General features: G+C 40.0%; 3 protein-coding genes across 4 annotated transcripts; all 3 read right to left on the bottom strand.

Moving 5' to 3' along the window:
• Positions 1–302: 302 nt before the first annotated feature.
• On the bottom strand, positions 303–20,589 carry LOC6507078 (C-type lectin 37Db). 2 transcript variants are annotated; one of them, XM_001956670.4, is made up of 5 exons: positions 19,557–20,589; positions 12,288–12,797; positions 5,392–5,495; positions 1,587–1,695; positions 303–886 (listed from the first exon to the last, which is right to left on the bottom strand). In XM_001956670.4, the coding sequence occupies exons 1-5, from the start codon at positions 19,762–19,764 to the stop codon at positions 636–638; spliced, it is 1,182 nt and encodes a 393-aa protein (XP_001956706.2). In that variant the 5' UTR covers positions 19,765–20,589; the 3' UTR covers positions 303–635. The 2 variants fall into 2 exon arrangements, with proteins under 2 accessions (XP_001956706.2, XP_014765056.1); XM_014909570.3 differs by lacking the exons at positions 12,288–12,797; positions 19,557–20,589 and adding exons at positions 8,089–8,254; positions 8,518–8,597.
• Positions 20,590–21,091: 502 nt separating this feature from the next.
• LOC6507077 lies at positions 21,092–24,646 on the bottom strand. The gene is made up of 3 exons (XM_001956671.4): positions 24,504–24,646; positions 23,809–24,446; positions 21,092–21,643 (listed from the first exon to the last, which is right to left on the bottom strand). Exons 1-3 carry the CDS (start codon positions 24,598–24,600, stop codon positions 21,383–21,385), a joined length of 996 nt encoding a protein of 331 aa, XP_001956707.2. The 5' UTR covers positions 24,601–24,646; the 3' UTR covers positions 21,092–21,382.
• LOC6507076 lies at positions 24,631–27,024 on the bottom strand. The gene is made up of 3 exons (XM_001956672.4): positions 25,761–27,024; positions 25,161–25,553; positions 24,631–24,773 (listed from the first exon to the last, which is right to left on the bottom strand). Exons 1-3 carry the CDS (start codon positions 26,785–26,787, stop codon positions 24,706–24,708), a joined length of 1,488 nt encoding a protein of 495 aa, XP_001956708.1. The 5' UTR covers positions 26,788–27,024; the 3' UTR covers positions 24,631–24,705.
• Positions 27,025–27,038: the final 14 nt, after the last annotated feature.

The following is a 27,038-nucleotide window of genomic DNA, read 5'->3' as shown; positions in this document are numbered from 1 at the left end:
CAAGAGAGGCGGAGATGGAGAGAGGGTGTGTGTTAGGGACGAAAAAGGACGAAGGCGCCCGCTGACAGGCACTTTCAATTTTATTTGCGCGCATTATGGCGAAACATGATTGTTGAGCAGGTGCGGGAGGGTCTACAGGGACGGTGCGAGTCCTGTTCAAAATGGATTGCTCATACGCACCGTTGCACCCCATGGGAATAGCTAATGATATGATGAGCTTATTTCCTTAAAGCGCCAAATTAATGAATATAATTTTATGGTTTCAAATTGGAGATGGTGGGATAATAATTCAAGGGTAGATATTTCATTGTTTACGATACACTTTATTCATATTTTTACATGAGAAAATACAAACGATCCTAGGCATAATTTAATTAGGTTTACTAGCTAGCTAATTATCAACAAGATTTTTTTTTACACTTACATCTAGTAATCTTAAAATACGCAAATTTTGATCGTGCAAACTTTTCTATTTTCCACATTCACTTTTCCACTTTCACTTTGGCGATAAACCGCTTTTAACCTTGGTTTTCCGAACCGCCCCAAACTAGTTAATTACTATTGTGCCCACACCGACATATAGCTGGATGATATCTGGCCTAAACATCGGGTGAATATATAGATTCCTCATCCCACTAATTGGGCTGAACCTCGCAGACAAAGTAGGTCTCGAAGCTGCAGGGCGAATCGTTCCACTTGAGGCCCTTGCCGTCGCGATTCCACAGCTCCAGGCAGTTCTCCTCCTCTCCGTTCTCGTAGCGGAAATTGTTCGGCTCGCCGGCGTTCCAGTTGGTGAAGGTTATTGGCCGGCCGGTGGCCATCCAGAAGAAGGTGCCCTCATCGGCCAGGTCAGTGCCGGAAATCCAGAAATGCTCGTGGCCCAGGCCTGGAAATTAAATCAGACTAGTTAGTTAAGGGCTTAATGGATTGTATTTAAAGGAAAGAAACCGCTAGGTACTAAATTATTTATTAAAATGGAAATACTGTTTACTCCCACTCCATGGCCTTTTAGTTGCTGACCCCTTTGGGGAATGTTTGTGCGGAGGCGTGGTTTCTGTCCATGGCCCTGCGGCGGTCACCTTTCAACAAAAATGTGCAACATTCACTTTTTTCCCAGTGTCTGCCCGCCTATTGCCCCATTTCGTGTGAGTGTCTGTTACTATGGGGATTTATGCAATGGAAAGTGCAGCGCCCACTCTCGACCCCCGATTCCCGACCTCCGAAGGCCCCCTCCCCAGGGTATATTAAACCCCCTCTGTTAGCCTTTGTTGGGTTTTTGGTTACCAACTTCCGTGTATTATGGCACTGCCTAGAAAGTCCACCAGAGTCCACTGACCAGAGAGGCCAGCCGGCATGGCATTTGGAATTGCTTTTGTTTGCTGGCCGGGTTTATTGTCATGCTGATCGGCTTTACAACAGATTTGAGTCGTTGCATGTGGCAGGGATTGTGGCAGCGGCAGATGATGTTTTGATTGGCTCTTTTGGACAAAAGCATATAATTCAATTTAGTTTTGGTCCAGGTCTATTAGACACTCTTACACTTTTCCTCGATTTCTTTCCATTAAAAACCAAAAGTCAACACTTACCAAAGTCACGTATGTGCTTCTCCAGTCTATCGTTCTCTTCCTGTGATGAAATGCTGGCCAAATGCATGCCATGGTATCTGCAATATTGTGTCGCTTTGAACCAGTTTGCCTGAAATGGAAAAAATAGAAAAAAATACACATTGAATTGAATTGAATTTAAGATGCATGCCAAGTTAAAGATTATATAATTGTGTTTGCACAATCGGTTGACCCAGTTCGGTTCAGAGTCCCCCTCCTTCAGTCTCGAATCTCGATCCTTCGACAGTCACTGAAAGTTTATTCATTCAGACTCTCACCACCTGACACTTGTCAATAAAAAATCAACAAGATTTGTTTGCATGAAGTATTTGATTTTTTTATTCCGCATGTGTTGCAATGTGTTGCCACAGGAGGCGGCACAGGAGGGCGTGGCATTGGTCACGCATTCGCTGCGAAATTGAGTTTATCCGACGTGGGTTGAAGTTGCCAATTAGTGTTTGTATCTGAATCTGTATCTATTGCGGTTTGGCTATCTAAATGTTATCAGAATCGAAATTGGCATCGAAATCTGTATTGGGCCTAGGCCATATACCCATATACCCATATAGCCAGATAGCCTGACCGCCGTACAACATATTCAATTAAGTCTAATGGACTTGGCCGGGTCATTAGCCGAATGGGCGAAAAAAAAATAACATGGATTTGGGGAGGGAGGGAACTGATGTACACATAAATCGATTACGCAACTACACATCCTGTTTCCCCTCCTCACAGAGCCTTTCTCTCGCTCTTAACTTGGTTTTAATTGTATTAGCCGTAATTGTGCGCGAAGCCAGCGAGACGCGGCAGCTTCCTGCCGCAAGGACCCGTAACTGACATGCCGCACATGTGGCAGGACTAAGGTGTTTAATGCCTTCACTTGTCTCCTCCGTCTCTGAAAGTGTTTATTGGGTTGTAAAAGGTTCATCTCGCCTCGCCGAGAAGTCAATTAGTGTGTCTGTGTGGCAAGGTGAGTCGGAGGAGGCGGAGGTTCCTGGCCACAACAAAGCCAGGTTCTTTTAATGGCCCGGAGATGGCCTCCTGCAAGTCCGGTGAACTTGCCGAAGGTTAATGTCTTGTCTGTCTTGTATTTTGATTTTTGAGGCAAGAAACCAAGCATTGTTCTTGAAACTTTTAAGGATTTAAGTATTTATTATAAAAAAGTTTTTAAGACATTAAATTTTAGAAATTCTTTTTGGGTTAATTGAATTGTAAGACAGAAAATTCAGTTAAATCAGGCAACCGACTGACGTTAACACCAAACTCAATTGAGTGGCAACAAAATATTGGCCATGTTGTTAATGTCATTAGCACAGCTCTACCGTTACATGTGGCACCACCTGGTTACCTGCCACACCCCGCCTCTACCTCCGCCCAGTTATCGTTCAATTAGCTTTGATTTGATTTGCGCCTGCGTGAAGTCTTATATGCTGCTGTGCGTCTGTCAAGTCTTATTTTGTCCCAAAAAGAAATCCAAAATAATAACACAAAAAACAACAAAATTTAATTGCTTCATTTGCATATTTACACACGAAATGAATTTGCATTAAATTGCCCATAAGTATTGCATAATATCTTGCCACCGTCTGTGGAGACTCTGTGGAGAAAAAAAAGCTGAATGACTTTCGAGATATTTTTAAAAATTTTTGGTTGAGAATTCTTAATTAGGAATCCCATAAATAATCGGAAAACACTTTGCTATTGATATGCGTGGTTAATTAACCCGCCAATAAACAGAAAGAAAGAACGAAAACATTTAAGATTAAATAACTTTAAATTTTTAAGCTGTTCAACGAACCCGAGAATGCTCTTAAAAGTTAAAAAAATTAGAATTCCAGATGTTTGTTTCTTAATTATCATGGATTGGAGAAATGGAATTGAGAACTGGAGAAAATATTATATCTTGTCATAGCTTATCAAATGTTTTGATTATGTTAATATTTAAGATCGTAAAAATAATCAAAATAACAATGAATATTCATTGGGAAAAAAATGTTGGTTTTTTTTTTAATTGATAAATCGGTTCCATAAACTTGTTGGTTTTTTGCCATTTTCAAGTAAGTATATTGGAGTAAGGTTTTAATAACACCGATTAGGTAAGGGTAACACTTAAATAAAACGAATTAAAAATTAAATTCAAATTAAAATGCCAACGTTCTGAGCATTTGAAATGTTTAAAATTTAAATCGCTTTGACAATTGGCTGGATAATCGGGGGTGTGAATGAGATGGGGAACAGAAAGAGGTAGATATATACATGGAGAAAGAGAAAGAGAGAGTGAATGAGATGTGAGGTACCGTTAGAAAGCAAATTTGGGGATTATTTATGGATTTCTTTTCGATTTGGTCTGGTCGCCAGGTGGCTTTCAATATCTGCCGCTTAATCAGCCAACAGGTTAGGAGCTGGAAGATGCCATTAATTAACGAGCTAATAATTAATTTAATTCGATGTTTATATGGCGGCTTATTTAAAATAGAATTGTTTCATTTACACGCTCGCTGAGGGAACGTTCATAAACCGAGATATGTACAACATTGAATTGATTAAATATTTATTTGTTTGGCCAGCGTCATTGTTGTGTGCCCGGTTTTGCAATTAAAGCGCTTAAATGTCGAATTAAAAGTGTGGCGATTTATTTGTCAACGCATGAACATTAAAAATTGAAACGAAAACATTTTTATTATGCCGAGGTATTTTGAGATTGTGTCGTGGATTAAATGGTATTTGTAGAATGGGACAAAAAAAGGAATTTTAGATTTAATTAAAAATGGTTATACAACCCAAAAGTCAATTAAACTGACTCGCATTCGCCAAGAGATTTATAGTTTTGCGAAGGTTCCGTTACTAATCCGAGATCCAAAAAGATATATCCATCAATGGCCCTCTTCCTGATTAACCTTATCCATTGATGGCCATTAACTGTCAATGAATATGCATTTCATTATTATTTTTACAAAGGTAAAGCAGTTTCAGTTTATGGCTTTGCTTTTAAAGTTCAAGGAGAGTGCGCGTTTTTTATGAATATGAAAATATAATTCAGTTTGCATGTGGAACCAGTAACGTAGACCACACCTTCTGTCTCTTTTTCTGATTGATACTCTACCTCTTTCTACTACTAGCGGTTTCTTGGGCGCCTTTTTGATACATTGACTAATTTGATTTTAATATGAATAGATTCGGACATTGTTCATAAACTACTTTACATTTTACTATAACTGGCGATGCTTGGCCGAGCACGCGTCTGATTTTGATACCCCACTTTTGCGATTTCATGGTCAAAATCGTTGTATTGCTTTTAAGATGTTAGCATTGGAGGAGGTAGGTTTTTCAGTTCTATTAATAGTATTTGTTGAAAACTATAAGAATACTCAATAAATCTATTAATTTATTTATAAAATCACCCACTACTAATAATGATAATCAGTTTTATTTTCAATCTTTAGCTTGGTTTGGTTTTTAAATTAATAATTCGTTTTGCTCATTTTCAGTCATCACGAAATATCATTTAACAATAGAGTGCCGACAGCCAAATTAAATTAATAAATTGCCTGACAAATTGCTACACTTTTGCCTCTATTTTAATGAAACTTAAACCTGTAGTTTAGTGCAAGTTGAAGCTTCTGTAATATTCCATACTGCAATCTTCTTGCAATCTTCTTTTTCTGAGGCGGCGGCAGCTGAGAAACCCGAGAGCCATCAAACCGGACTTGGGGAACCGTTGGCCGGGTCAGTTGCATTTGGTCGGTTAGTTTATGGATCGTTTTGTGGGGCGTGGAATGCGACTCACCTTGAAGAAGATGCCGAGGTAGTAGCGCTTCTCCCCGAGCTTCAGCAACGGCATCGTCCATTTGTTCGGCGTGTACTGTGACTCGTCCACACAGTTGGGGCAGTCTAAAAATAGGTATTAAAAAAAAGAAGAAAAATAAGGATATGTGGTGTACAAAAGAGGCAAAGTTAATGCGAAAAACGAGCGAGGTATGACCAAGTTCTTAAGCTTAAATCATATGTCTTAACTCATCACCTTAAATCCTTGTCATGAAATGCTCCATAAAATCATCATAAATGTTTCCCCATTCGATTGACTCATCCCACTAATTAACTATCTCTTCGTTGGCCATAAAAGCCATCTTAATCGCCGATTCTAAATGGCGGACCCACCTTAAATGGCCATTTCTCGGCGACGGCTTAGACAAAAGACTTTGAGACTAATTGCAAACGATGTGCGACATGTTTGTTATACAAATTGAATTATGAACGCTGTCAGTGGGAAAAAACAAAAAATTCTGGACTTGCATATGGATAACTGGTTCTACTGAGAAGTATTCATCGAACTCGCCGGACTTGTCTAGATTCTGTCAGCATAATCCCTTATGACGTGAACTAGAACTCATTTTTGGAGAGAGAATGTTCGGCAAGGTCGAGCCAAGCTATTCTTTGATCTCAAGTATGTGAAGGTCATCGTATAACGTATTCTTTCAACGAAACCCATTCAGAGCTAACGGTTTCCCTTTCTTGTTTCGTAACAGACTCTCCGCTAATGTTTGTTAATTAATCATCCGCCCTGTGTGCCCATCTACAAACATTCTGCGAAGGCCTTGCCAAAATGTTGCTGATGATGATGGTGATGGCGATGATAATGCGGACTGTCGAATGCGGTTGATATATGACAGAAGGGGCGTAACTACGACATGCGGCGTACTCCAAAAAGAAATAAATTTACACTGAACAAGAGGCCGAGTCTCAAGTCCGTGTGAAATCGCGACCAAAAAGCAGTTAACATTTCGACTTCCACCATAAACAATGGATTCATGACATGGTCCGAACAATGTGAATATTTTGCAATATAGCTTTAGGTGTCTGGGAGTTTACTAACTACTTGACACTGAGAGGATTATTAAAAAATTAACTCCCCAAGATAGGCAATATTTTTCCTTTCACTTACTCCCAAGGGGATTCACTTTTCTTTGGGTGCAATCTATTTTATAACCAATTGTCTTCACACGTTGCATCATGATATTAAGGCTGTGCTGTTAATTAATACCCCTGCCATAACTATAAGTCGATACCGGTTGGGTGCCTTCCCTGCCGTGCTCTTCCTGCTCCCCAAAAAGTATTGTATATTAACTTTTTCAATAACCACCAGACATGAAACAAATTAAAGGTGCCAACTTGATTAAGATCTGAAGAAACATACAAGCATACAATTTGTATGCAGCTCATTTCTGGTCTCTTCTTTGTCGGATCATCTTTTAAACTAACTGTAATTTTATTTTTAATAATTTTATATTTATTAATTTATGGTTTTATTTATTTTATAGTTTAGCGAAGCCCAAAATGCGTGTGCGAGAGGGCCATTTATCATCGGAATTATAAACCAGTTTTGGATTAAGAGGCGATTAACTTTAAAATCTTTTTCGCAAAAGTCAATGCCAATTTCCTTAAACTTATTTTATTATCCTTCTATTTTTTTAGTAATTTATTAATAAAAATAAAAGGAGAACTTTTGCTATGCAGCTTAGAAGATAAAGTCTAACAAACACCTTTTTTTTCTTGAAATGTTTATCATCTCGAAGCAGCATCAATCTGTGACGCTTCCTGTCTGAAATATATGTATTTTTTTGTAGAAAAATATTTTTGTGTTTTATGCAAATTGGCTTTCAGACGTAAGACAAACAAAAGAATTTTTAATATTTAAATTGCTTTTTCTGTTATTCCTGAGTTTATGATTATGTTCTGACTTTAATAAATGATTTAAATTAGTTTCTTTCCAAGCAGTTGCCAATTGTTATAGCTTCCAAAGAGATAAGATTAAGTATTGAATTGAAAAGATTTATGGGATTTCGGTAGGTGATTTCGAACACTTTTGATTTTCCATTGTTTCAGGAATTTATTTTGGATTTTTATTTGTTTAAAAGCCATCTCACCCTGACCTTCAGTTCCGAAAAATTCGCTTTTAACCCAAATTGGGCCTGAACTCCTTATTCAGAGATTTATGCCCGATAGCGTATAAATTTATTTATTCCCCTGATGAGTTGCTCGTGTCAACGAAATGGTTTATTTTATTACAAACATTTCAACATCGATACAGTAAGAGCAATAAAAATGCAGACAGGTGCACAAACAAACGCGAGAAACATTTGATTAATTTCGAATCGAATGCCTGGGACCTAAAAAAGGCAAAACCAAATCGAATTGGGCCAAAAGCCAACAGCAGAGAGTGGGTGATAAATCAATGTGGAGACAAAACAGTAGCTGTCCGAATATATAGTTTATGTATTTCATCCGCTTTGGCCTTAAACTGCTCTCAATTAAGCCTCCAAACTTCACACATCCCCATCCAGATGTTACAGCTGCCAACCCAATTCGAGAAAGTGAAAGTGAATTTTTGTATTTTTTACCCACGACTCTTTTTTTCTTTTCCGAGCTTGAAGCAAGGATTCCGTTATCGTTTCGCTTATGCAATGAGTTTTATTTTCAAACATACCCGCTACAGGACCTTTGCTGGGCGATGCCATTGTCCTGTCCAGACTGCACAGCAGCTGGAGGGAGATTATCACAGACAAAACGAGATACTTTTGCATGTTTCCGATTGTTATTTATATAAATATTTAATATATTTATCTTTTCAATCACTTCCGTACACTTTTACCCTGAAAATTCCGTAAAATATTTATTTGAAATATATATATGTGAACGTTAAAAATTTCGCTTTTGTGCATTCAACGCATATTTTTGTCGGTCGTGGTCGGTTATTTGTTCGATTTATGAATTATTTTGAATTTAAATGGGATGCTTATCGCTCTCGAATCGGAATCGAAATCGAATGAAATCGAAAGTTGGCAAAATGCCGAAACGAAAACTCCGAATTGAATTACTAAAAAAATAGTATGCGCAGGCGTGCGCCCAAACTGACCGTCGACTGTCGAAGAACTAACTCTTTTGGCTCAATTCGGCTCAAACCAAGGCAGAATCCCCCAGAGATTTTGGCCAGAAAGAGAGACAGAGGCTGGGAGAAGTCCAAAGAGAAGCTCTGAGAGTGGTCGAACTGGTTCGAGAGCGGCTAAAACCGAAGACGAACTTGTTTGCCGCGAAAAAAAGGCGAAACGAAACCCGAAAGATTATCATCAAACTGAGATCCATGTATGGCAAAGCGAACACCGGACAGCGGACACAAGCGGCTGTTTGTCAAACACTTGACCACCAGTCTCAGCTGGAGATCTCGAAGCCGAAGTGGAGCTAGAGCTGAGATGCCTCGCCAAGGTAACCACTGACGTGACTTGGGTCGAGCACCCAACTTTAAAGAACGCTCTAGATCGGGGCCTCGACTTGAAGATACCCGAGTCCCTAAATAGATCTTAAACTTTCAGAAAATATTAAAATTATATTGAAAATCAGTTAAGAACTTGGATTAATAAACTTTACTTTTATAGTTTTTAAATTTGTCAACCTTTCTTATAAGCAGCATCCTTTATAATCTTAACTATTCTTTATAAGATACCTATAACTCACCCATTAAACTCCCAATAACTAACCGGAAGACTTTTTAAATATTTATTACCCATGACTCATGCGTTAAAAATTAATTGAATACACCAAATTAAATAAATGTTCGCATAAATCTGCAACAGTTAAGAATGCTCTCAGAAACTACCGGGTATACCACTCAAGCCCCAAAAGTAGAATCATTTCACAATTCTGGTTTCACTTCTGCGGTTTTAGATTTCTGCGACCATTCTCTTCTCAATTCTCGAATTACGCAATTTCCCCCCCTTAAATGGGGAATATGGATGCATTTCAAACGTGGGCTTTGAATTTGGATGAGAAAAAAAATAAATATTAAAAAACTGGGCCGAACCAGAAAATGTGAATTTGATGTTGTTGCTGACCGAATTTCTTGACCTTGAGATGATGCAGATACTGAACTAGTTTTTGCTCTAAAATTCTTTGATATCTGTTTGCTGACGTTTCTGCCTTCTCATTCATTTGATTTCGCGGTCATACGTTGCGTATGCGCGATCTTTGAGATCCGTGAGGTGATTGGAAGATAAATGGTGGGAGTATCTCGAAGATTTATTTTAAAATGTTAGAGGTTCTTTTTGGAGTAAAATTTATATAACAAAAGTCTTGATAAAATTTGGTAATCTAAGCCGAATGATTCACTAAAAAGCTACCATGCCAGCAATTAAGTCTTGGCCATAAAATTTGATTATCACAAGAGAGGAGGCAAAAACTATTGACAACTTTTTGCGGAAAATGTCAACTGATGCTGAAAAAGACTCGAAAAAAGGCAAAGTTGCATAGCGACGGGGAACTCATCTGCAATGGCCGCAATTTGTGAAGAAATCCCCAAACCAAAACCAAAAAACCAACATGAAGCGAGCCAAAACAAGTGCCTGCCACTTGTTGCACTTGGCGGTGTGATGTGTTACTGCCGCCGCTTTGAATATTTTTATATTTTTTTCGTAATTTTTTTTTTGCATGAAAAACAACTTAAAGTTGCTGCCTGGTTGGTCGGCTTTTTGCGGCGTATTGCTTACGTGATTTAAATTACATATTTTCTTGTCTTCTGGTATCTTGTAAGCGACATCGCTCTGCCAAGCACTCTGGAACTGAACTAATTAATTAATTGGAAACAACAGATCGGTAAATCCCAAAAGAACTCAGATCCTCATCATTTATTCCGATTCTCTGTAGTTTTATTAGCATTATCCAAACCAAACCAGATTAGATAGACTGACATAAAAAGTTATATAGGCGACGAGTTCATTGATACCCGACGAATTTCAAGGCCAAAAGTGATAATTTTTGAAAAATTCTGTGACTTGGGCTTCGTCGGAAGTGATTTAAAAACTAACTAAAATAATAATTAAAATGGTAATGATTGTATAGGTTTTACAAAAATTATAGAGGCATTAATTGCCATGAATTGGCTGTTAATTTGTGGCAGCTCTATAATAATCTATAATTATATAAAGCCTGTAGCTAATGGTTAACGAAGATTTGCATAAATTTTTCTGAAAATAGATTGTGGAAAACCATTCTTGGAATCGAGAGATTCCCCCGATTTGACCCTGACACGTGTGATTCGACTTCGGTGAATCCCCCGAAACCAAGTTCAGAAAACTACGTAAAACCTGACCTTTGATGGATCTTCAGGCCACAGTTTTTACAATTTGTTTGACGCTAATCGAGTTGAAATTCAAATTTCGCTTCGAATGCTAATTTGAAGTTTGTGTTTGCTGAACTAGAAAACTCGTTTCATTTCAGGGCTTGTTTGAAAATAAAATGCTTTCAAAAAAATATGATTAAAGTGCGAGTAAAGTCAAGAGATCCACTTAAAATTTGTTGATATTGCGATGAAGATTCATAATTTATTCTCTCTTTTTTCGAAATCATTTATTCTCTTATCTCAAGCGACTATCGCATTGAATTTAAAAGAATTGCCAACAAAATCGCGATGACGTTCGAATGAAGTCCTCGACAAGTTCTCAACTAACGGCCGTGGGTGCAATGCCTCCTCAAATTCAGTTTTATGGCACCGCTTTTGTTTCACAGTCTTCTTCGATTCGTTTGTGGCTAATAAATTTTAATGGCTTGACGTTTAAGTTCAACTTTTGGAAAATAAAATCCCGTCATCGAACTACTTCTAGACAGACTCGACTTGATTCAAAGCGATTCGACTCGTGGTCGTTAATTTTTCGCACAAATCCGCGCCAGTTTCCGAAGATTTTGTTCAGGGTTAAGGTAAAGGGATGCAAGGGAGAGAAGGGCAACCAGTTTCGACCCTGGATCAAGTGAAATAAAAACTATATAAATTTGCCAATTTTTTCGCCTTTAAGTTGTGTGCAACTAGCCTGACAAAACGAGCCTCGCCTGATATACATATTATGTAAACACATGCAGCCCGAGGCCATTCATCATACGCACTGTGGGCCCCCGAAGGCGTCAAACCGATCAGGGCAAACAAAAAGCTGCGAAATGCAAATAAACAATGGCGGAAAGTACTGCCTGAATGGCAAGGGTAATTAGGGGGAATAGTTTCATCATTAATTTTGTTAAATATGTCGTAGAATTAAGGGAAAAGGTGTTAACTGGAAGTTAAAGATTTGGAGTTGATGGTCGAAGTTTGAAAAAATGATAACCAGAAACTGGAGGCTAAGAGCTCTGTTTGAAGAATAAGAAATTATACCTTAAAATACCTTTAAGACTTTTTCAGCAAAAGAAGCATAAAGAGCCAGTAAGAAATTCCAAGAAATATATAAACTCCATAAAATGTTCATCAGTACTCAAGGGGAATACAAAATAAGAAATAAAGTTAAATTCCAGATTGCAATTAAAGGCCCTCATATGGAATGTTCATGAACAAAATGGAATGTAAATAAAATAAGTAACGAATTGAATGCGACAGTGGCTCGAGGCAAGGGAACTCTTTCAACTCAAAACACCAAAATAATTTTATGGTATGAGATAATGATGATTGTAATAATTGTGGCAGCCGTAGGAAGCCGAACCACATCGCGTGGAACTAAACAAATTAAACTAGATTGATGGATGATCAGCGTGGCCAATGGCATAACCTCTAAGTAATTCGTGTAAGGTGAAGTTTAACATCGTTTCATACTTGATTGCTTTATCAGTGGAATCGGTAAAGGGGCTATGATTGATGGTCCACTACCAACTCACCTGCATCTATTTCATTTTCGCTGGGATCCCGATGAAATATATTGCCATAGTACTGATCATGCTGCTCCGACTCCACGCTCTGCAAGGACTCCTGGACATCGTCGTCGAAGTCCTCCTGGTTGGCATCTGACTGCTGATCCCGCTCCACATCATCCACATCCACATCCCCATCCAGATCCTCTTCCACCTCCTCCTCGATCTTCTTCCGACTAGGAATGGTAGGCCTTTTTCCAGCTGCCACGGCTGCGAGACGATTCCTTTGAGCTCCGCCACCGCTCCTTTTGAAGTTCGCACTACTGGCCGCAAATCCTCGCGGTCTGGGACGGGGCGATGGCTTCGGCTTTGGCAGAATATCGGCTATGGTGGGAATCTTTTGGTTCCCAGTGCGATTGGGAAACAACCGGCGCTCCAAATAGTTGGCAAATATCTGTTGCGTTATCTGATTCTGGCGGGCAATCTCGCTCTGATCCAGTTGGAAATTCGGACTCGGATTTGCGTTGGAATTGGCGCCTGAAACGATTCCACAATTAATCAACGAACAGGTAGTAACATGTGGGTCACTGCGAATTGTGCAACAGACTTCTGCTAAAGGTAATTACATAAAGTGCGGGACGGCCAGCCCACGTTGAGGTGTTGAAAAGTAATTAAAAAAAATAAATCCATAAACTGTTTCCCTTAAAATGGCAAAACATCCCAACGAAGTGTGGTTACCCTTGTGCCTTAAAACGAAAACCTAATAGCGGCCTAATGGCATCCGTTGGGCAATAAAGCTATGAGGCTGAATATATCATCGTAAGAGCATCTTCTGATGATGAATTTTTGATTATATCGTCGGGGCCTGAAGTGACACGCATCCATCACTCGAATCTCTGGGAACCGGGGGAAGGCCCATTGAGATGAGTGTTTGATCGTGGGCTTTGAAGTTCATTCATCAGGTACCTTCTTTGGAACGAAAGTGAGAAGTTATCTCAATGAACCCCTCAAGTTAAGGTTTAACATTTGGTGAGGAGTCTCGTCGATTCGCATCAAAAAAGTGAAAAGTATGTCAAGGCCAGGCAATACTTTTACTGCAGGGCAGTTAAGCGGATTGCCGTATTTTTATTTCCATTTCCAGTTCCCCGAGAGCTCCAGAGATGAGCTCGAAATTGCCAAATAATTGATATAAATTTTGTGGCTTTAATGCTGGCTCCCAGATTGTGCCATGATGCATTAGCCCAGCCCCTCATACACTTTTTTATGTTTTATGTTTCAGCCACGCCCAGCCCTCAGCTCCTAATTTCGCGTGATATTTATCTCCGGTTTGCCTTCATCACAAAAGTAAAAAAAAGTTATTACTTATGTAATTATCCGTAATGTTTTTAATATTTTTTTAAATATTTCATTTCGGTTTATTTCTGCTGTTTATTGTGGCACAATTACCAGCCAAAGAGTTGAAAATTCCGCCCTGGCATTTCTGTTTGATGGAGTGGGGCCTGAAGTGTCTGCTGCCAAATGTCAGGTGAAACATTAATGGCAGATTACCGAAAACAAGGCCTCTACCTCTGCAGGCTGCACTCTTGACTTTGTATCGGATAAATCGGGGCTTATCTGATTGCCTTCGGTGGATGGAATTGGACTCCCCGAATGGGAGAAACACTTGTCCGGAAATCACCAGCGAAGATCTTTATTAAAGATCTTAAGAGGGTAATGGAAAGTAGGTGGCTTCAGAAATTGATTGAAAATTTAAAGGTAATTAAATGGAAAGTAAAATTGTTCGTTAATTATAGATAGAAGTACTCCTAAAAACCAACTCAAAAAGCCAAATCTGTCAAAATAATTGCCTAATCCGGCTCAGAATCCCAAGTGCTTTGATGGAATGGCAAGTCATTGGACAAGACTTCAATTTTGGCATCAATAACCAATCGAACTGGAATTAGACTTTGCCTTTGAGGCCACCAAAGAGTTGAGAACAAAGGCGGATCAACGCACTCGAAAATGGACTTCATTGTTCAGTGATTGTTCTCAAAAAAGTTAAAATCCTTGGCTTGTTAACACAGCATTATGTGAGATAATTTACGTGCCATTGTTGAATGCCTTTGGCTGGTCAATTGAAAGTGGCCAAGAAAATATGACAATGTCCGAAACGTGATGGCCTAAATGTTATTGAAGTAATGCTGTCGAAAGGGGGTAAAACTCCAATCTATGATTGTCAAAGATTTTTATCTAGAAGGAAAATAATTATACTAAGCTATGATAACTAATCCATGAGGAAATAGATAGTTTTTAAAATAACATTATTTATCTTAGCCAGCTTATCAGATACCATACATCAAGTTTAATAAATTTTTTCCTGTGCATTTGTCGATCGATCTGGGCATTCAATAACTTCACGACTAACTGACCCAGTTCTGTCTCCGCAACAGCGATGTATATCTATATCGGGCAACAACTATATAGCCGACAACTCGGACTGGCTAATTGTCGTTTCCACGGGCCGCATAAATCATGACAACTCGCTGAGGATGTTGGATGTTGTCTGGTCTCTGCCTTGAGTGAAAAACGAAGCGAAGCGAAGCTGAACCTATCAAGGCACTAAATCATTTCGCATCTAGCATCTGCGACTAAGAACCGTCTCGAAATGTATCTCTGTTTGCAGCATGCAACTGAAATTGCAACAGCTATTTGAGGGCCGTGCAATTGCCGCTTGGCTGGAAAATGGGGTCGATTAGCTGTGAGGAGTTGCCCTGAGACAAAGGATTTTGCAATTCCGTTGTATAAACGTTTGTTTTTTCTATTTTTTGTGTGGACCAGCTTCCACATTCCATAAAGATACTTTTTCAAACACTTGCGCAATCTGCTTGTATCTCTAGTTTCGGGTAATTACATGAGCAGCCAATGCGGCGTATACGTAACGCAGACCAAAGCTGTGGCTTAGACTTCTTTGATTGACGCACCCAAGGTGCCTAAGTCTTATACACAAATTCAATACATTAAATTATAATTAAGTTAAGTTGTCAGCCGTGGTTCAATGTCAAGCTACAAGTTGAAAAAGATTTATTTGATTAATTCTGAAATATGTAATTATATTCGAAGGAATACATGAATACCCTTACTCCGCTGGGAATACAAGCTATTTACTAAAGAATATTTATTTAAATTAATTTATTTAGTCATTTAAATTTTAATGAATTGCTTAATATTTTGGAATATAAACAAAACGAAACATTTTTATGTTAAATAAGAAGCCTCTAAAAATAGAGTACCTCCTATTTTTTAAACAAAACCTACAACATTTACATTATCTTGACAAATTACCCTTTTAGTGGTAGGCCTAAGACTATTTGATGTTTTTTTATAAATTATAATTTGCATAATATGTTGTTTTGTTATTTTCGTACAACTTTCAGAATAAAATATTCAATTTCCAATGCAAATTAAAATTCTCTAGTAATGACTACGGCTCATAGATAGGTGTTTGAACTCTTCTATTTTGGCTTTTAGCTTCCAGTTTTTAGCTTGGTTTCTTGACCATAGTGGACCCATTAATCTTCTTGGCCATTTTTGGTAAAAGGTTGTGGGCACGTGCTCAAGTTTTGAGGCTTTTGTTCTTAACAAAATGTCACGAGGTGAAAGACTAAGACTGTATCGACAAATTCCCATATTTCTTTCATCATTAATTTGCTTTTGCATATCATATTGGATATTTTCTACCTTATGATTGTATTTTCTTCTATCGAGTATAGCATTTAATATTCTGAGGTCACCAGCATTCCGAAAAAAAAAATCAAAATGCAGCCAAAAACGAAGCAGAGCCTCAGAATAATAAACTCAAACAACGCAGCCAAAGTAGAGAAAAACGTATCACAGAAATATTATTCAAACTTGATTTCTCGTTTTAGTTTATTATTGAATATTTATGCACTAGAAGATGGGCAATGAACGCACCTATACTCAATACATATCTAAAGATATCTATAGGAATGTGTATCAGGGCGGAGGTATAAAGACGCCAATCCGAAAGTTAGTCTTTGAATTGATGCTGTTCGATTAGCTGCGAATGTGGTTGAGATTTGCTGACGTAGAACTCATATGTTTATGAAATCTTGGGCCTGAAGTGTCTGCTGCCAAATGTCAGGTGAAACATTAATGGCAGATTACCGAAAACAAGGCCTCTACCTCTGCAGGCTGCACTCTTGACTTTGTATCGGATAAATCGGGGCTTATCTGATTGCCTTCGGTGGATGGAATTGGACTCCCCGAATGGGAGAAACACTTGTCCGGAAATCACCAGCGAAGATCTTTATTAAAGATCTTAAGAGGGTAATGGAAAGTAGGTGGCTTCAGAAATTGATTGAAAATTTAAAGGTAATTAAATGGAAAGTAAAATTGTTCGTTAATTATAGATAGAAGTACTCCTAAAAACCAACTCAAAAAGCCAAATCTGTCAAAATAATTGCCTAATCCGGCTCAGAATCCCAAGTGCTTTGATGGAATGGCAAGTCATTGGACAAGACTTCAATTTTGGCATCAATAACCAATCGAACTGGAATTAGACTTTGCCTTTGAGGCCACCAAAGAGTTGAGAACAAAGGCGGATCAACGCACTCGAAAATGGACTTCATTGTTCAGTGATTGTTCTCAAAAAAGTTAAAATCCTTGGCTTGTTAACACAGCATTATGTGAGATAATTTACGTGCCATTGTTGAATGCCTTTGGCTGGTCAATTGAAAGTGGCCAAGAAAATATGACAATGTCCGAAACGTGATGGCCTAAATGTTATTGAAGTAATGCTGTCGAAAGGGGGTAAAACTCCAATCTATGATTGTCAAAGATTTTTATCTAGAAGGAAAATAATTATACTAAGCTATGATAACTAATCCATGAGGAAATAGATAGTTTTTAAAATAACATTATTTATCTTAGCCAGCTTATCAGATACCATACATCAAGTTTAATAAATTTTTTCCTGTGCATTTGTCGATCGATCTGGGCATTCAATAACTTCACGACTAACTGACCCAGTTCTGTCTCCGCAACAGCGATGTATATCTATATCGGGCAACAACTATATAGCCGACAACTCGGACTGGCTAATTGTCGTTTCCACGGGCCGCATAAATCATGACAACTCGCTGAGGATGTTGGATGTTGTCTGGTCTCTGCCTTGAGTGAAAAACGAAGCGAAGCGAAGCTGAACCTATCAAGGCACTAAATCATTTCGCATCTAGCATCTGCGACTAAGAACCGTCTCGAAATGTATCTCTGTTTGCAGCATGCAACTGAAATTGCAACAGCTATTTGAGGGCCGTGCAATTGCCGCTTGGCTGGAAAATGGGGTCGATTAGCTGTGAGGAGTTGCCCTGAGACAAAGGATTTTGCAATTCCGTTGTATAAACGTTTGTTTTTTCTATTTTTTGTGTGGACCAGCTTCCACATTCCATAAAGATACTTTTTCAAACACTTGCGCAATCTGCTTGTATCTCTAGTTTCGGGTAATTACATGAGCAGCCAATGCGGCGTATACGTAACGCAGACCAAAGCTGTGGCTTAGACTTCTTTGATTGACGCACCCAAGGTGCCTAAGTCTTATACACAAATTCAATACATTAAATTATAATTAAGTTAAGTTGTCAGCCGTGGTTCAATGTCAAGCTACAAGTTGAAAAAGATTTATTTGATTAATTCTGAAATATGTAATTATATTCGAAGGAATACATGAATACCCTTACTCCGCTGGGAATACAAGCTATTTACTAAAGAATATTTATTTAAATTAATTTATTTAGTCATTTAAATTTTAATGAATTGCTTAATATTTTGGAATATAAACAAAACGAAACATTTTTATGTTAAATAAGAAGCCTCTAAAAATAGAGTACCTCCTATTTTTTAAACAAAACCTACAACATTTACATTATCTTGACAAATTACCCTTTTAGTGGTAGGCCTAAGACTATTTGATGTTTTTTTATAAATTATAATTTGCATAATATGTTGTTTTGTTATTTTCGTACAACTTTCAGAATAAAATATTCAATTTCCAATGCAAATTAAAATTCTCTAGTAATGACTACGGCTCATAGATAGGTGTTTGAACTCTTCTATTTTGGCTTTTAGCTTCCAGTTTTTAGCTTGGTTTCTTGACCATAGTGGACCCATTAATCTTCTTGGCCATTTTTGGTAAAAGGTTGTGGGCACGTGCTCAAGTTTTGAGGCTTTTGTTCTTAACAAAATGTCACGAGGTGAAAGACTAAGACTGTATCGACAAATTCCCATATTTCTTTCATCATTAATTTGCTTTTGCATATCATATTGGATATTTTCTACCTTATGATTGTATTTTCTTCTATCGAGTATAGCATTTAATATTCTGAGGTCACCAGCATTCCGAAAAAAAAAATCAAAATGCAGCCAAAAACGAAGCAGAGCCTCAGAATAATAAACTCAAACAACGCAGCCAAAGTAGAGAAAAACGTATCACAGAAATATTATTCAAACTTGATTTCTCGTTTTAGTTTATTATTGAATATTTATGCACTAGAAGATGGGCAATGAACGCACCTATACTCAATACATATCTAAAGATATCTATAGGAATGTGTATCAGGGCGGAGGTATAAAGACGCCAATCCGAAAGTTAGTCTTTGAATTGATGCTGTTCGATTAGCTGCGAATGTGGTTGAGATTTGCTGACGTAGAACTCATATGTTTATGAAATCTTTGCGAAATCTTTAAATGTCAGACGGTGCATGGGAAACACAATTAGCATTTTAATAATAAGCTGCACAGATGCTGAGTTCTATTCGGTGCTTATCCAGTTGGCTTTGTTGTAAAATTTTTATTAAATTATATCACAAGATGCGAATCTAAAATGATATGCATTTTTTTAATGTTTATATATGCTAATTTGATATTATTTTTAGTTTAAGTTTGGTTATCTTTTGATAACATTTTTTACCGAGCTTTTATTTATAAATGTTCCCCTTCCCTTTTCACCAATATAATCTTACTAACTCGTAAACCCTTGAGTCTCAAACAATTTCCACTTACACCTCCAAGTATTTGAGACCACATCCCATGCTCTTTATGGTACAAAGGCGGCAAACCGCCCCGATTCAAAGCAATCTGGCCAAAAGCAATTGTTAATATTTGCGAATCAATTGACACAGCCTCTTGAGGCTCGATGTCCGTTACAGGCACTCGGAGAGACTCTGAAGAAGACGACTCAGTGACCCTGACACGGATTGGAGGCACTTGGAAAAATGCCTCGAAAGGGGCACAAGTACTTACCTCTCTTATCACGGCCATTGGAAACACTTCCTCTGCTAATGTGGCTGATGTTGTGATTGTGATTGTAATGGTGATTTTGTGGGAATTGTTGTGGCATGTTGCTGATGTGTGCGGTGGTGGCAGGTGGGGATATGGTGGGTGGGGTATTTGGACCGGAATCGACACTGACCAACGAAATGAGCACTATAAGGACCGTGTGTCGTATCATTATCACTGTTTTTATTTATAACTCTTAGGCACCCGTAAAAGTTGCAAGTGCACTTTTGTAAACAAATTCGTGGCGTTGAGAGGAGAAAGCACAATTTGAGACTATAGGGTGTAACCTCCGATCTTGGACTGTAACTGAACACCAAACTGACCCAACTCGACGGCGGAGAGTGGTGTCGCCTCTCCGGATCTAGCTTATTTGGTATGCAGCTGGCTTTCTAAATTATCAATTTATATTTTTTTGATGCTTTGTATCTTTTGGATCTCTGGGCTAGATCGGTAGTCTTGTTGTTTTTCTAAAATTCCAATACTTTTCTTCGGTTTCTTCGATTTTCTCCGCCCAACTGTCATCGCTTTTTGGGGGTTGGAGCGGGGAGGGCCGGATTTTTAAGTTAGCGCCATTAATTTGCGCCTCCGAATCTATTTAGCCAGGGTTCGTTGCCTGCTGATCGTGAAGGCGAATGTGGATTAAATAATCGCCGTGATCTCCACTCGTTTCTTCACTTTCTTTCCGCTTTCTCAGCAGAAGCTGAGAGTTTGAGTTTGGTAGCTGGAGAATTGGAGCAGCTCTCTGTCTCGGGGCACTCTCACTTTTGAGCTCGTTGTGGCCAAAACCAAAAAGTTGCTCGCATTTGCCGCCAATCCGCGAAAGAGTCAACAGCTTGGCCAGAGCTCCGCCTGGTATTTCTCGAATTTCGAATTGGTTCCTGCGATCGCACTCGCTGGGTTAACTTAAAGACTAAAGCGTTTGGACGCAACTAAAACGAGTTCCTCGCTCGACTCCTCTCCGAACCGATGGCTCGGCCAGCCGGCTGTCTACAGACTCTCTTGCTCCGACTCTTCGTACGTATGGATACCTGTCTCAAACTTGTTTGAACTGGCCACTGGACCACCGGACCCCCGGCCAGCTGAAAACCGAAACCACAAGCTGCTGCTGCATATCCAACACCTAGCCCTCCTCCGCCACCGGGGAGATGGGTCTTGTATGAATTTTAATTACAGGTGTGCAATAGATGAAGAGGATCGGGATGGACAGTTGCACGCTTCTCGGCTGTCAGTTATTTTTAGATGCGAGGGACTTGCAGATGCAGAGGCCGTGCAACGTCCTTGAAAACGGTTTCATGCCCTCAAGACCTTAAGGTATACCTGAAAAGTGAAAACTTTTCAAGATATCATGCCAATATTATTGTATCTTATGATCTAAAAGACTATTTAAAAAGTGGAAATTAACAATAATAATTTCCAGACAAGTAATTCAATATTTTCTTTGACAGATCTACAAATCTTTACCTGTGGTTTTCACACTTTCAATTAAAACAATCGAGACATAACATTTCAGAATTTATATATTAAATTGTATCAGTGTTTCGGTAATTCCAAATTTCCAAACATTTACGAAACTTTCAGTCGAAATATTGATTTTTGATGCTATAACTGTATGGGAGTGTTGTTGAAAGGGATATTATTAGTTGTAGTGCTGCGGTCTATTAACTGAGATTAAAATTTAGTCCAGAGGTGATCCATTATTATTGTGAAAGTGGTTCGGTTGGGTGCTATTATCAAATCCGGTGGTAGAGTCGCTCAAAATCAAATGTCATGGTATTGCTAAGGATCTGCCATTACTTCGACTTCTTTTTCTTGCCCTTGCCCTTGCCCTTTTTCTTGCCCTTCTTGCCCTTTTTCTTTTTGCCGGCTCCTCCCAGCATTTCCTCAGAGACGTAGGTCTCGGTGGTCACCTTGCTGATCGGCAGGGTCACAGGCTGCTTCGGAGTCCTCAACTCAATCTCGATGGTGTTCTTCTTGTTCTGCGACTTTGACTTGCTGCCGAGCTTCACCAGGAAAACATCGCTGTCGGTCTCCTCGCAGGTCTTGTAGCACACCTGAAACGGATAGGAGGGAAGGAAAATATTTAGAGGCAGTTAACAAAAAAAATTGTAAAAATAGACAAGACCATTTTATGGAGTTTACAAAATTAGTAGATACTAAAAAGTGGCAAACACTTAATTCCACCTGTTACATAAGGATCTGATCTGCACTGCGATTACCATTCATAAAACAAAACCTCCATAAACCTGGAAGACAGATTTTAAACCACAAACGGTCGACGAGGCGACTGCTCCACATTTGGAGCTGCCTCGGGTTATGCAACTGCCCCACAATTGTGGCAATTGAAAGCCTACCACCGGGATCCCGCAGTTGCACCACTTGCATCGGCATTTAGAGGGGTCCAAGTCACGGCTCGAAAATGATCACACATTCCTCATTCCAACACGTAAGCTGCGATGCCAAAAAGGAATCCGGAGGTGATCGAAGATTAGGCCTGCTGATCCCCAATTTAGCATTTTTTAAATGCTTTATCTGCTGTATGTTATGAACGTCGAACCATATTGGATTGTGATTCCCCTTATCGCAGTATCCACACCCAAGAGTGTAAGTTCATTTTATCAGTCTTTCACAAGGAACCACCTGGATTTTGGTGATTCACATGCATGAGTGTTTTATTTTCAACTTAATCGCATTATTAGTATGTCCTTCGACAATATGAGACTCCCTGCTAAGTCTATATCTTCTCCAGATTTCAACGGATTCATTCTTCAATTCCCCACAATTAAATTAAAATGTATATGGAATTTAGATTTGTTGGATAGTCTGGAGGGGTCCCTTCGAATATGCCTAAGCAGGCAAGCAGCCATTTTATTGCCCACAGGGATGGCTATATCTTGGCCAATTTCCATCCGATTCCTGAGCGGAATACCTTAAACGATTCGTAGACCGATTCTCCATCAATCTGCATCAAAATCTAGAAACAAAATATTTTTTCGATTTTTCATCCTATTTTCTGGAGGGTCCCCTACGAAAATCTGTAAACAGTCATGGAGCCACTATGGGAAACCTTGCGAAGGCTATATCTTTGGAATTATTCATCTGATTCTTGCGCGGAATACCTTAAACGATTCGTAGACCGATTCTCCATCAATCTGCATCAAAATCTAGAAACAAAATATTTTTTAGATTTTTCGACCCATTTTCTGGAGGGTCCCCTCCGAAAATTCAAAAACAGCCATGGAGCCACTATGGGGCACCTTGCGAAGGCTATATCTTTGGAATTATTCATCTGATTCTTGCGCGGAATACCTTAAACGATTCGTAGACCGATTCTCCATCAATCTGCATCAAAATCTAGAAACAAAAATTTTTTTTGATTTTTCATCCTATTTTCTGGAGGGTCCCCTACGAAAATCTGTAAACAGTCATGGAGCCACTGTGGGGCACCTTGCGAAGGCTATATCTTTGGCAATATGTATCCGATTCTTGCGCGGAATACCTTAAACGATTTGTGGATCGATTCCCAGTCAATCTGCCCCAAAATCTAGAATCAAAATATTTTTTAAATTTTTCGACCCATTTTCTGGAGGGTCCCCCTCGTAAGTTCAAAAACAGTCATGGAGCCACTATGGGGCCACCTGCGATGCCCATATCTTTGACAATATTCATCCGATTCTTGCGCGGAATACCTTAAACGATTTGTAGATCGATTCTCCATCAATCTTCATCAAAATCTAGAAACAAAATATTTTTTCGATTTTTCATCCCATTTTCTGGAAAATCTGTAAACAGGCTTGGAGCCACTATGGGGCCACCTGCAATGCCCATATCTTTGACAATATTCATCCGATTCTTGATACCCTTAACGATTTGTAAATTGATTCTCCATCAATCTGCATCAAAATCAAGAATCAAAATATTTTTTAATTTTTCGTCCCCCTGGAGGGTCCCTTTTCAAAATCCTTAAACAGGAATTGAGCCATTATATGGGCCACGAAGAATATTCAAAATATATTTCTAATATTCAAAACAAGTGTGTTTAAATTTTCTTGTGAAAATTAATGGAGGATCCCCATGAAAATATAGAGTAATAAATGGAAGGCCAATATGGACTCCTGCGGAGGACCTTATTTTTCAATAATACCTTAAACGATTTGTAAGTTTGCCCATCAAACCTCGTTTAAAATAATGTATAGCTGCTTTGAACAAATTAGCTTACCTCTATTCCTTTACGACGCGTGTCCAGGTTGATTCCCTTCATGGTATTCAAGATGTCCTTTTTCTCGACTTGCATGCAGCAGTTGCGCTGGTTCTGGGCAGGATACTTGGGGGGTACAATGGGGTCATTGCCGCCACAGAGGCGTTGGCGATAGCAGTCGACTTTGGCCTCCTGCAGGTCGCAGGCCTCCTTGATCTTCGAGAATGGAACGTAGTAGTTGTCCGTCTCACAGGCATCATTTCCGGAATACTTGATATTGGCCCGCACCTTCGGGATGTTTGGATGATTGATAATCTTGCCGCCAGTCCTCCGCTTTATGTGATTCCGTGCAAACGAGCTCCGCTGCAGCATCTCGTGCAGGCAGGACTCCTGCTTCGGTTCACAGTCGTTGGGATCGTCCCGGTAGCAGGGATCATCGTCCGCTCCTAAATTGTTACCAACACCATCATCGACGCTTTCCACCTTATGGGTATTCTTTAAGACCCGAATAGTCAATCCGCTGCCATTGAGGCAGGCCTCGAACTCATCGTATGCCTCCGGACCTGGATCCGGCCGGGTGGGCTGGATGAAGCACGGCGCCAGTTCCGGACTGCAGTCACAGTCGCAGGCACACTGGCAACAGCCTTCGCAGCCATCATCTGCAAGTGCACTGGATACAGGGGTCTTCTATTCCTCGGATGAGATCTAATACTTACCCTCGTTCAAAGGCTTCAGCATGTCATTGGTGATCTTGAACTTGCAGTCGACCTTGGCCTTTCTTCCCTTTCGTCCCTTTTTGCCCTTCTTGGCCATGGTGATTGGTTAAAGTATGCTTTTGGGTTGTCTTTCAGTCAGAATTCAAATATAGTACTCCACAGGACACGGGTGCGCGATGCCCCTATTCCAAGTCGGACGGCCTCAATTCTCAATTTGGATATTGTACTTCACCAGTAAGTGGCGCAATTTCCGTATAGCCCGTCTACGCGCTAAAATATTAATAAAAACGAAGAATTTTTAATTAAAATCCAATAAACCGAATTGCACTTTTTACCGAATTTCACACGTGTGACTCTATTCTGTTTCGTTTAGATTTCAAAGTCCATCCAAAGCTCGCGTAATAATAACGAAAGAATTTATGTTTTTTGTATTGTATTGTAAGTCAGACAACATTTCCCATTTAAAAATGAAAAACGAGTTTATAAACTGAGCGATGATTGCCCCCCGGAATGTTTGATGTTACTGTAGAATTTCGAATAACTTGTCAAACACGAACAAGAACTATATTTCAAAGCCTACTTCCTCGAGAGATTTTTGAAACCGTTCCGAACTATTCATATTTCAAAGCCTACTTCCTAGAAAGAAGGGACACTCACCATCATCACAGGCAGCATCGTAGTTGGGATCTTTGGGATCCACAAAGGACCGCTTCCGGGTGGCCTCGAGTCTCCCCTTGCAGACGGGCGGATAGGTGTCATCGTAAACGGCAGATGGGCAGATCTTGGGGTTGCCCACACAGTGCACAGCACCACCAGCCTGCCGTTTGCCTTTCTTGCCCTTGGCATCCTTCTTATCGTCCTTTCCGTCCTTACCCTTTCCCTTGCCCTTGCCCTTATCCTTTTCGCTTTCTAATGGGGGCGCCGGTACTCCCGCCAGACGTTCCTGGATATAACGAGGATATTCGGGCAGACTGCCACACGGTCCGCACTTCTGGAGCTTCTTGTCTATGGGAGTAGGGGGGCAGCGCTTGGAAGGCACTGTTGGGCACTCTGTGTAGAAAGGGGCGATATTTAAGGGATCATTTTCATATGAAAACGAATAATCTTTGGATTATTTTAGATACATAGGTAGATTTTATGAAGCCATCCCAGTTCCCAAGTTATCCTTAACATGAATTATGAACTATAATTTGAGATCTTACTTTTTAAGATCTTTTTAAGACCCAAACATTCAGCAACTGACTCTACTCTACTCACCCCTGTCGAACTCATCCTCGCAATAGTCGCCGGGACAGAGCTTGTCCATGTTGCAGGAATAGTAGCGCAGGATTTTGTTTGGTTCATGGACGCGCGGGGCACAAGGATCCACCATGGTGCAGCGGCGGGGTGGTGGCTGGGCGCACGGCCCCTTGCAGCACTTGGTTGGGTTCATGGGTCCACCGGTGGCGGTGCCGCCACCTTGGCCGCAACAGGGATCACAAGGATCGCAGGGCGGTGGGCATGGTGGTGGACATGAAGGAGGGCATGACGGAGGACATGATGGACATGGGGGGGGACATGGCGGCGGGCAACAAGACGGCGGGCAGCAAGGATCAGGGCACTTGGGATTCCGGGAGCAGACCCGCATGAACGGGAACGAGGAGACTATAGCGGGGCCATTGCAAACCAATCGGATGATCAGCACAATGTTCCCGGTCTGCATCTTGCAGAGATTGAAGAGGGGCAGCAGTCGTTTGGACAGCTCAGAGGTGGGACACCACTGCTCGTGGCGCTCGTTGATCTTGCTGTAGCAGGAGCAGTTGTCCATTAGACCCTTGTTGTTGCCGCCCTTGAGCTTTGGAATTAGGTTCACGTGACTGGCCATGGCGCCTTCCCAGTTTGGATTCTCCACGTCAAAGGACTCCCGCACACGGTCGAAAATCGGCTTCACCGCCAGCTCCGACAATCCGATGAGGAACTTGCAGCTCTCCGTCTTCTTTTTGTAGACATGGACCAGCAGCTTGTCCTTGTCCGTGATGGGGGATTCCAGGGTGAAGAGGCAGCACTTGCCGCACTTGGGCGAGCAGGGATTCACGCAGGTGCCGACCTCTCTGTCGCAGATGCACATGTACATGGACGAGCGGAAAGTCAGCTCCGTGCATGTGGGGTACTCTTCGGGAGCGCAAAGATTTTGCCGTGTAATTAGCAGATCGTCCACGACAACCTCGAACATGTAAAGAAAATTTCCCGGAAACTTCGTTTGCTTCTCTGGTTTCTCAGACTTATCACCATTTTTGTCCGCCATTTTATTGGAAAATCAGTGACCGAAAATGAATTTAATGTTAATGCCGAAACTTAAATTTAATTTAATTTTTTTTTGGTTTATTTCGAAAAGTGAATTTAGGAACTTCCCTACAACAAATGCAAAACGACAAAATTTTGTGAAAATAAATTTATAATTTGGATACTGATTTCAATGGCGTGCCGAAATCTGGAAACTGTTTTGTCCGAAATTGTCGATCGACTGAATACTCAGTGCCTACTGCTGTCTGGAAG

The sequence above is a fragment of the Drosophila ananassae genome, chromosome 2R (assembly GCF_017639315.1).
Source record: "Drosophila ananassae strain 14024-0371.13 chromosome 2R, ASM1763931v2, whole genome shotgun sequence".
Classification (NCBI taxonomy): Eukaryota; Metazoa; Arthropoda; class Insecta; order Diptera; family Drosophilidae; genus Drosophila; species Drosophila ananassae.
This window is presented reverse-complemented; position numbering and strand designations above follow the sequence as displayed.

Coding starts and splice junctions, on each gene's coding strand:
- LOC6507077 (XM_001956671.4), bottom strand. CDS start 24,600: ATGGCCAAGAAGGGCAAAAAGGGACGAAAGGGAAGAAAGGCCAAGGTC. Junction 24,447..24,503: donor GCTGAAGCCTTTGAACGAGG/GTAAGTATTAGA, acceptor GTGCACTTGCAG/ATGATGGCTGCGAAGGCTGT. Junction 21,644..23,808: donor CGCGTCGTAAAGGAATAGAG/GTAAGCTAATTT, acceptor TATCCGTTTCAG/GTGTGCTACAAGACCTGCGA.
- LOC6507078 (XM_001956670.4), bottom strand. CDS start 19,764: ATGATACGACACACGGTCCTTATAGTGCTCATTTCGTTGGTCAGTGTC. Junction 12,798..19,556: donor CAATGGCCGTGATAAGAGAG/GTAAGTACTTGT, acceptor GAATCGTTTCAG/GCGCCAATTCCAACGCAAAT. Junction 1,696..5,391: donor ACCTCGGCATCTTCTTCAAG/GTGAGTCGCATT, acceptor TTTCCATTTCAG/GCAAACTGGTTCAAAGCGAC.
- LOC6507076 (XM_001956672.4), bottom strand. CDS start 26,787: ATGGCGGACAAAAATGGTGATAAGTCTGAGAAACCAGAGAAGCAAACG. Junction 25,554..25,760: donor CGAGGATGAGTTCGACAGGG/GTGAGTAGAGTA, acceptor CTTTCTACACAG/AGTGCCCAACAGTGCCTTCC. Junction 24,774..25,160: donor CGATGCTGCCTGTGATGATG/GTGAGTGTCCCT, acceptor TTAATATTTTAG/CGCGTAGACGGGCTATACGG.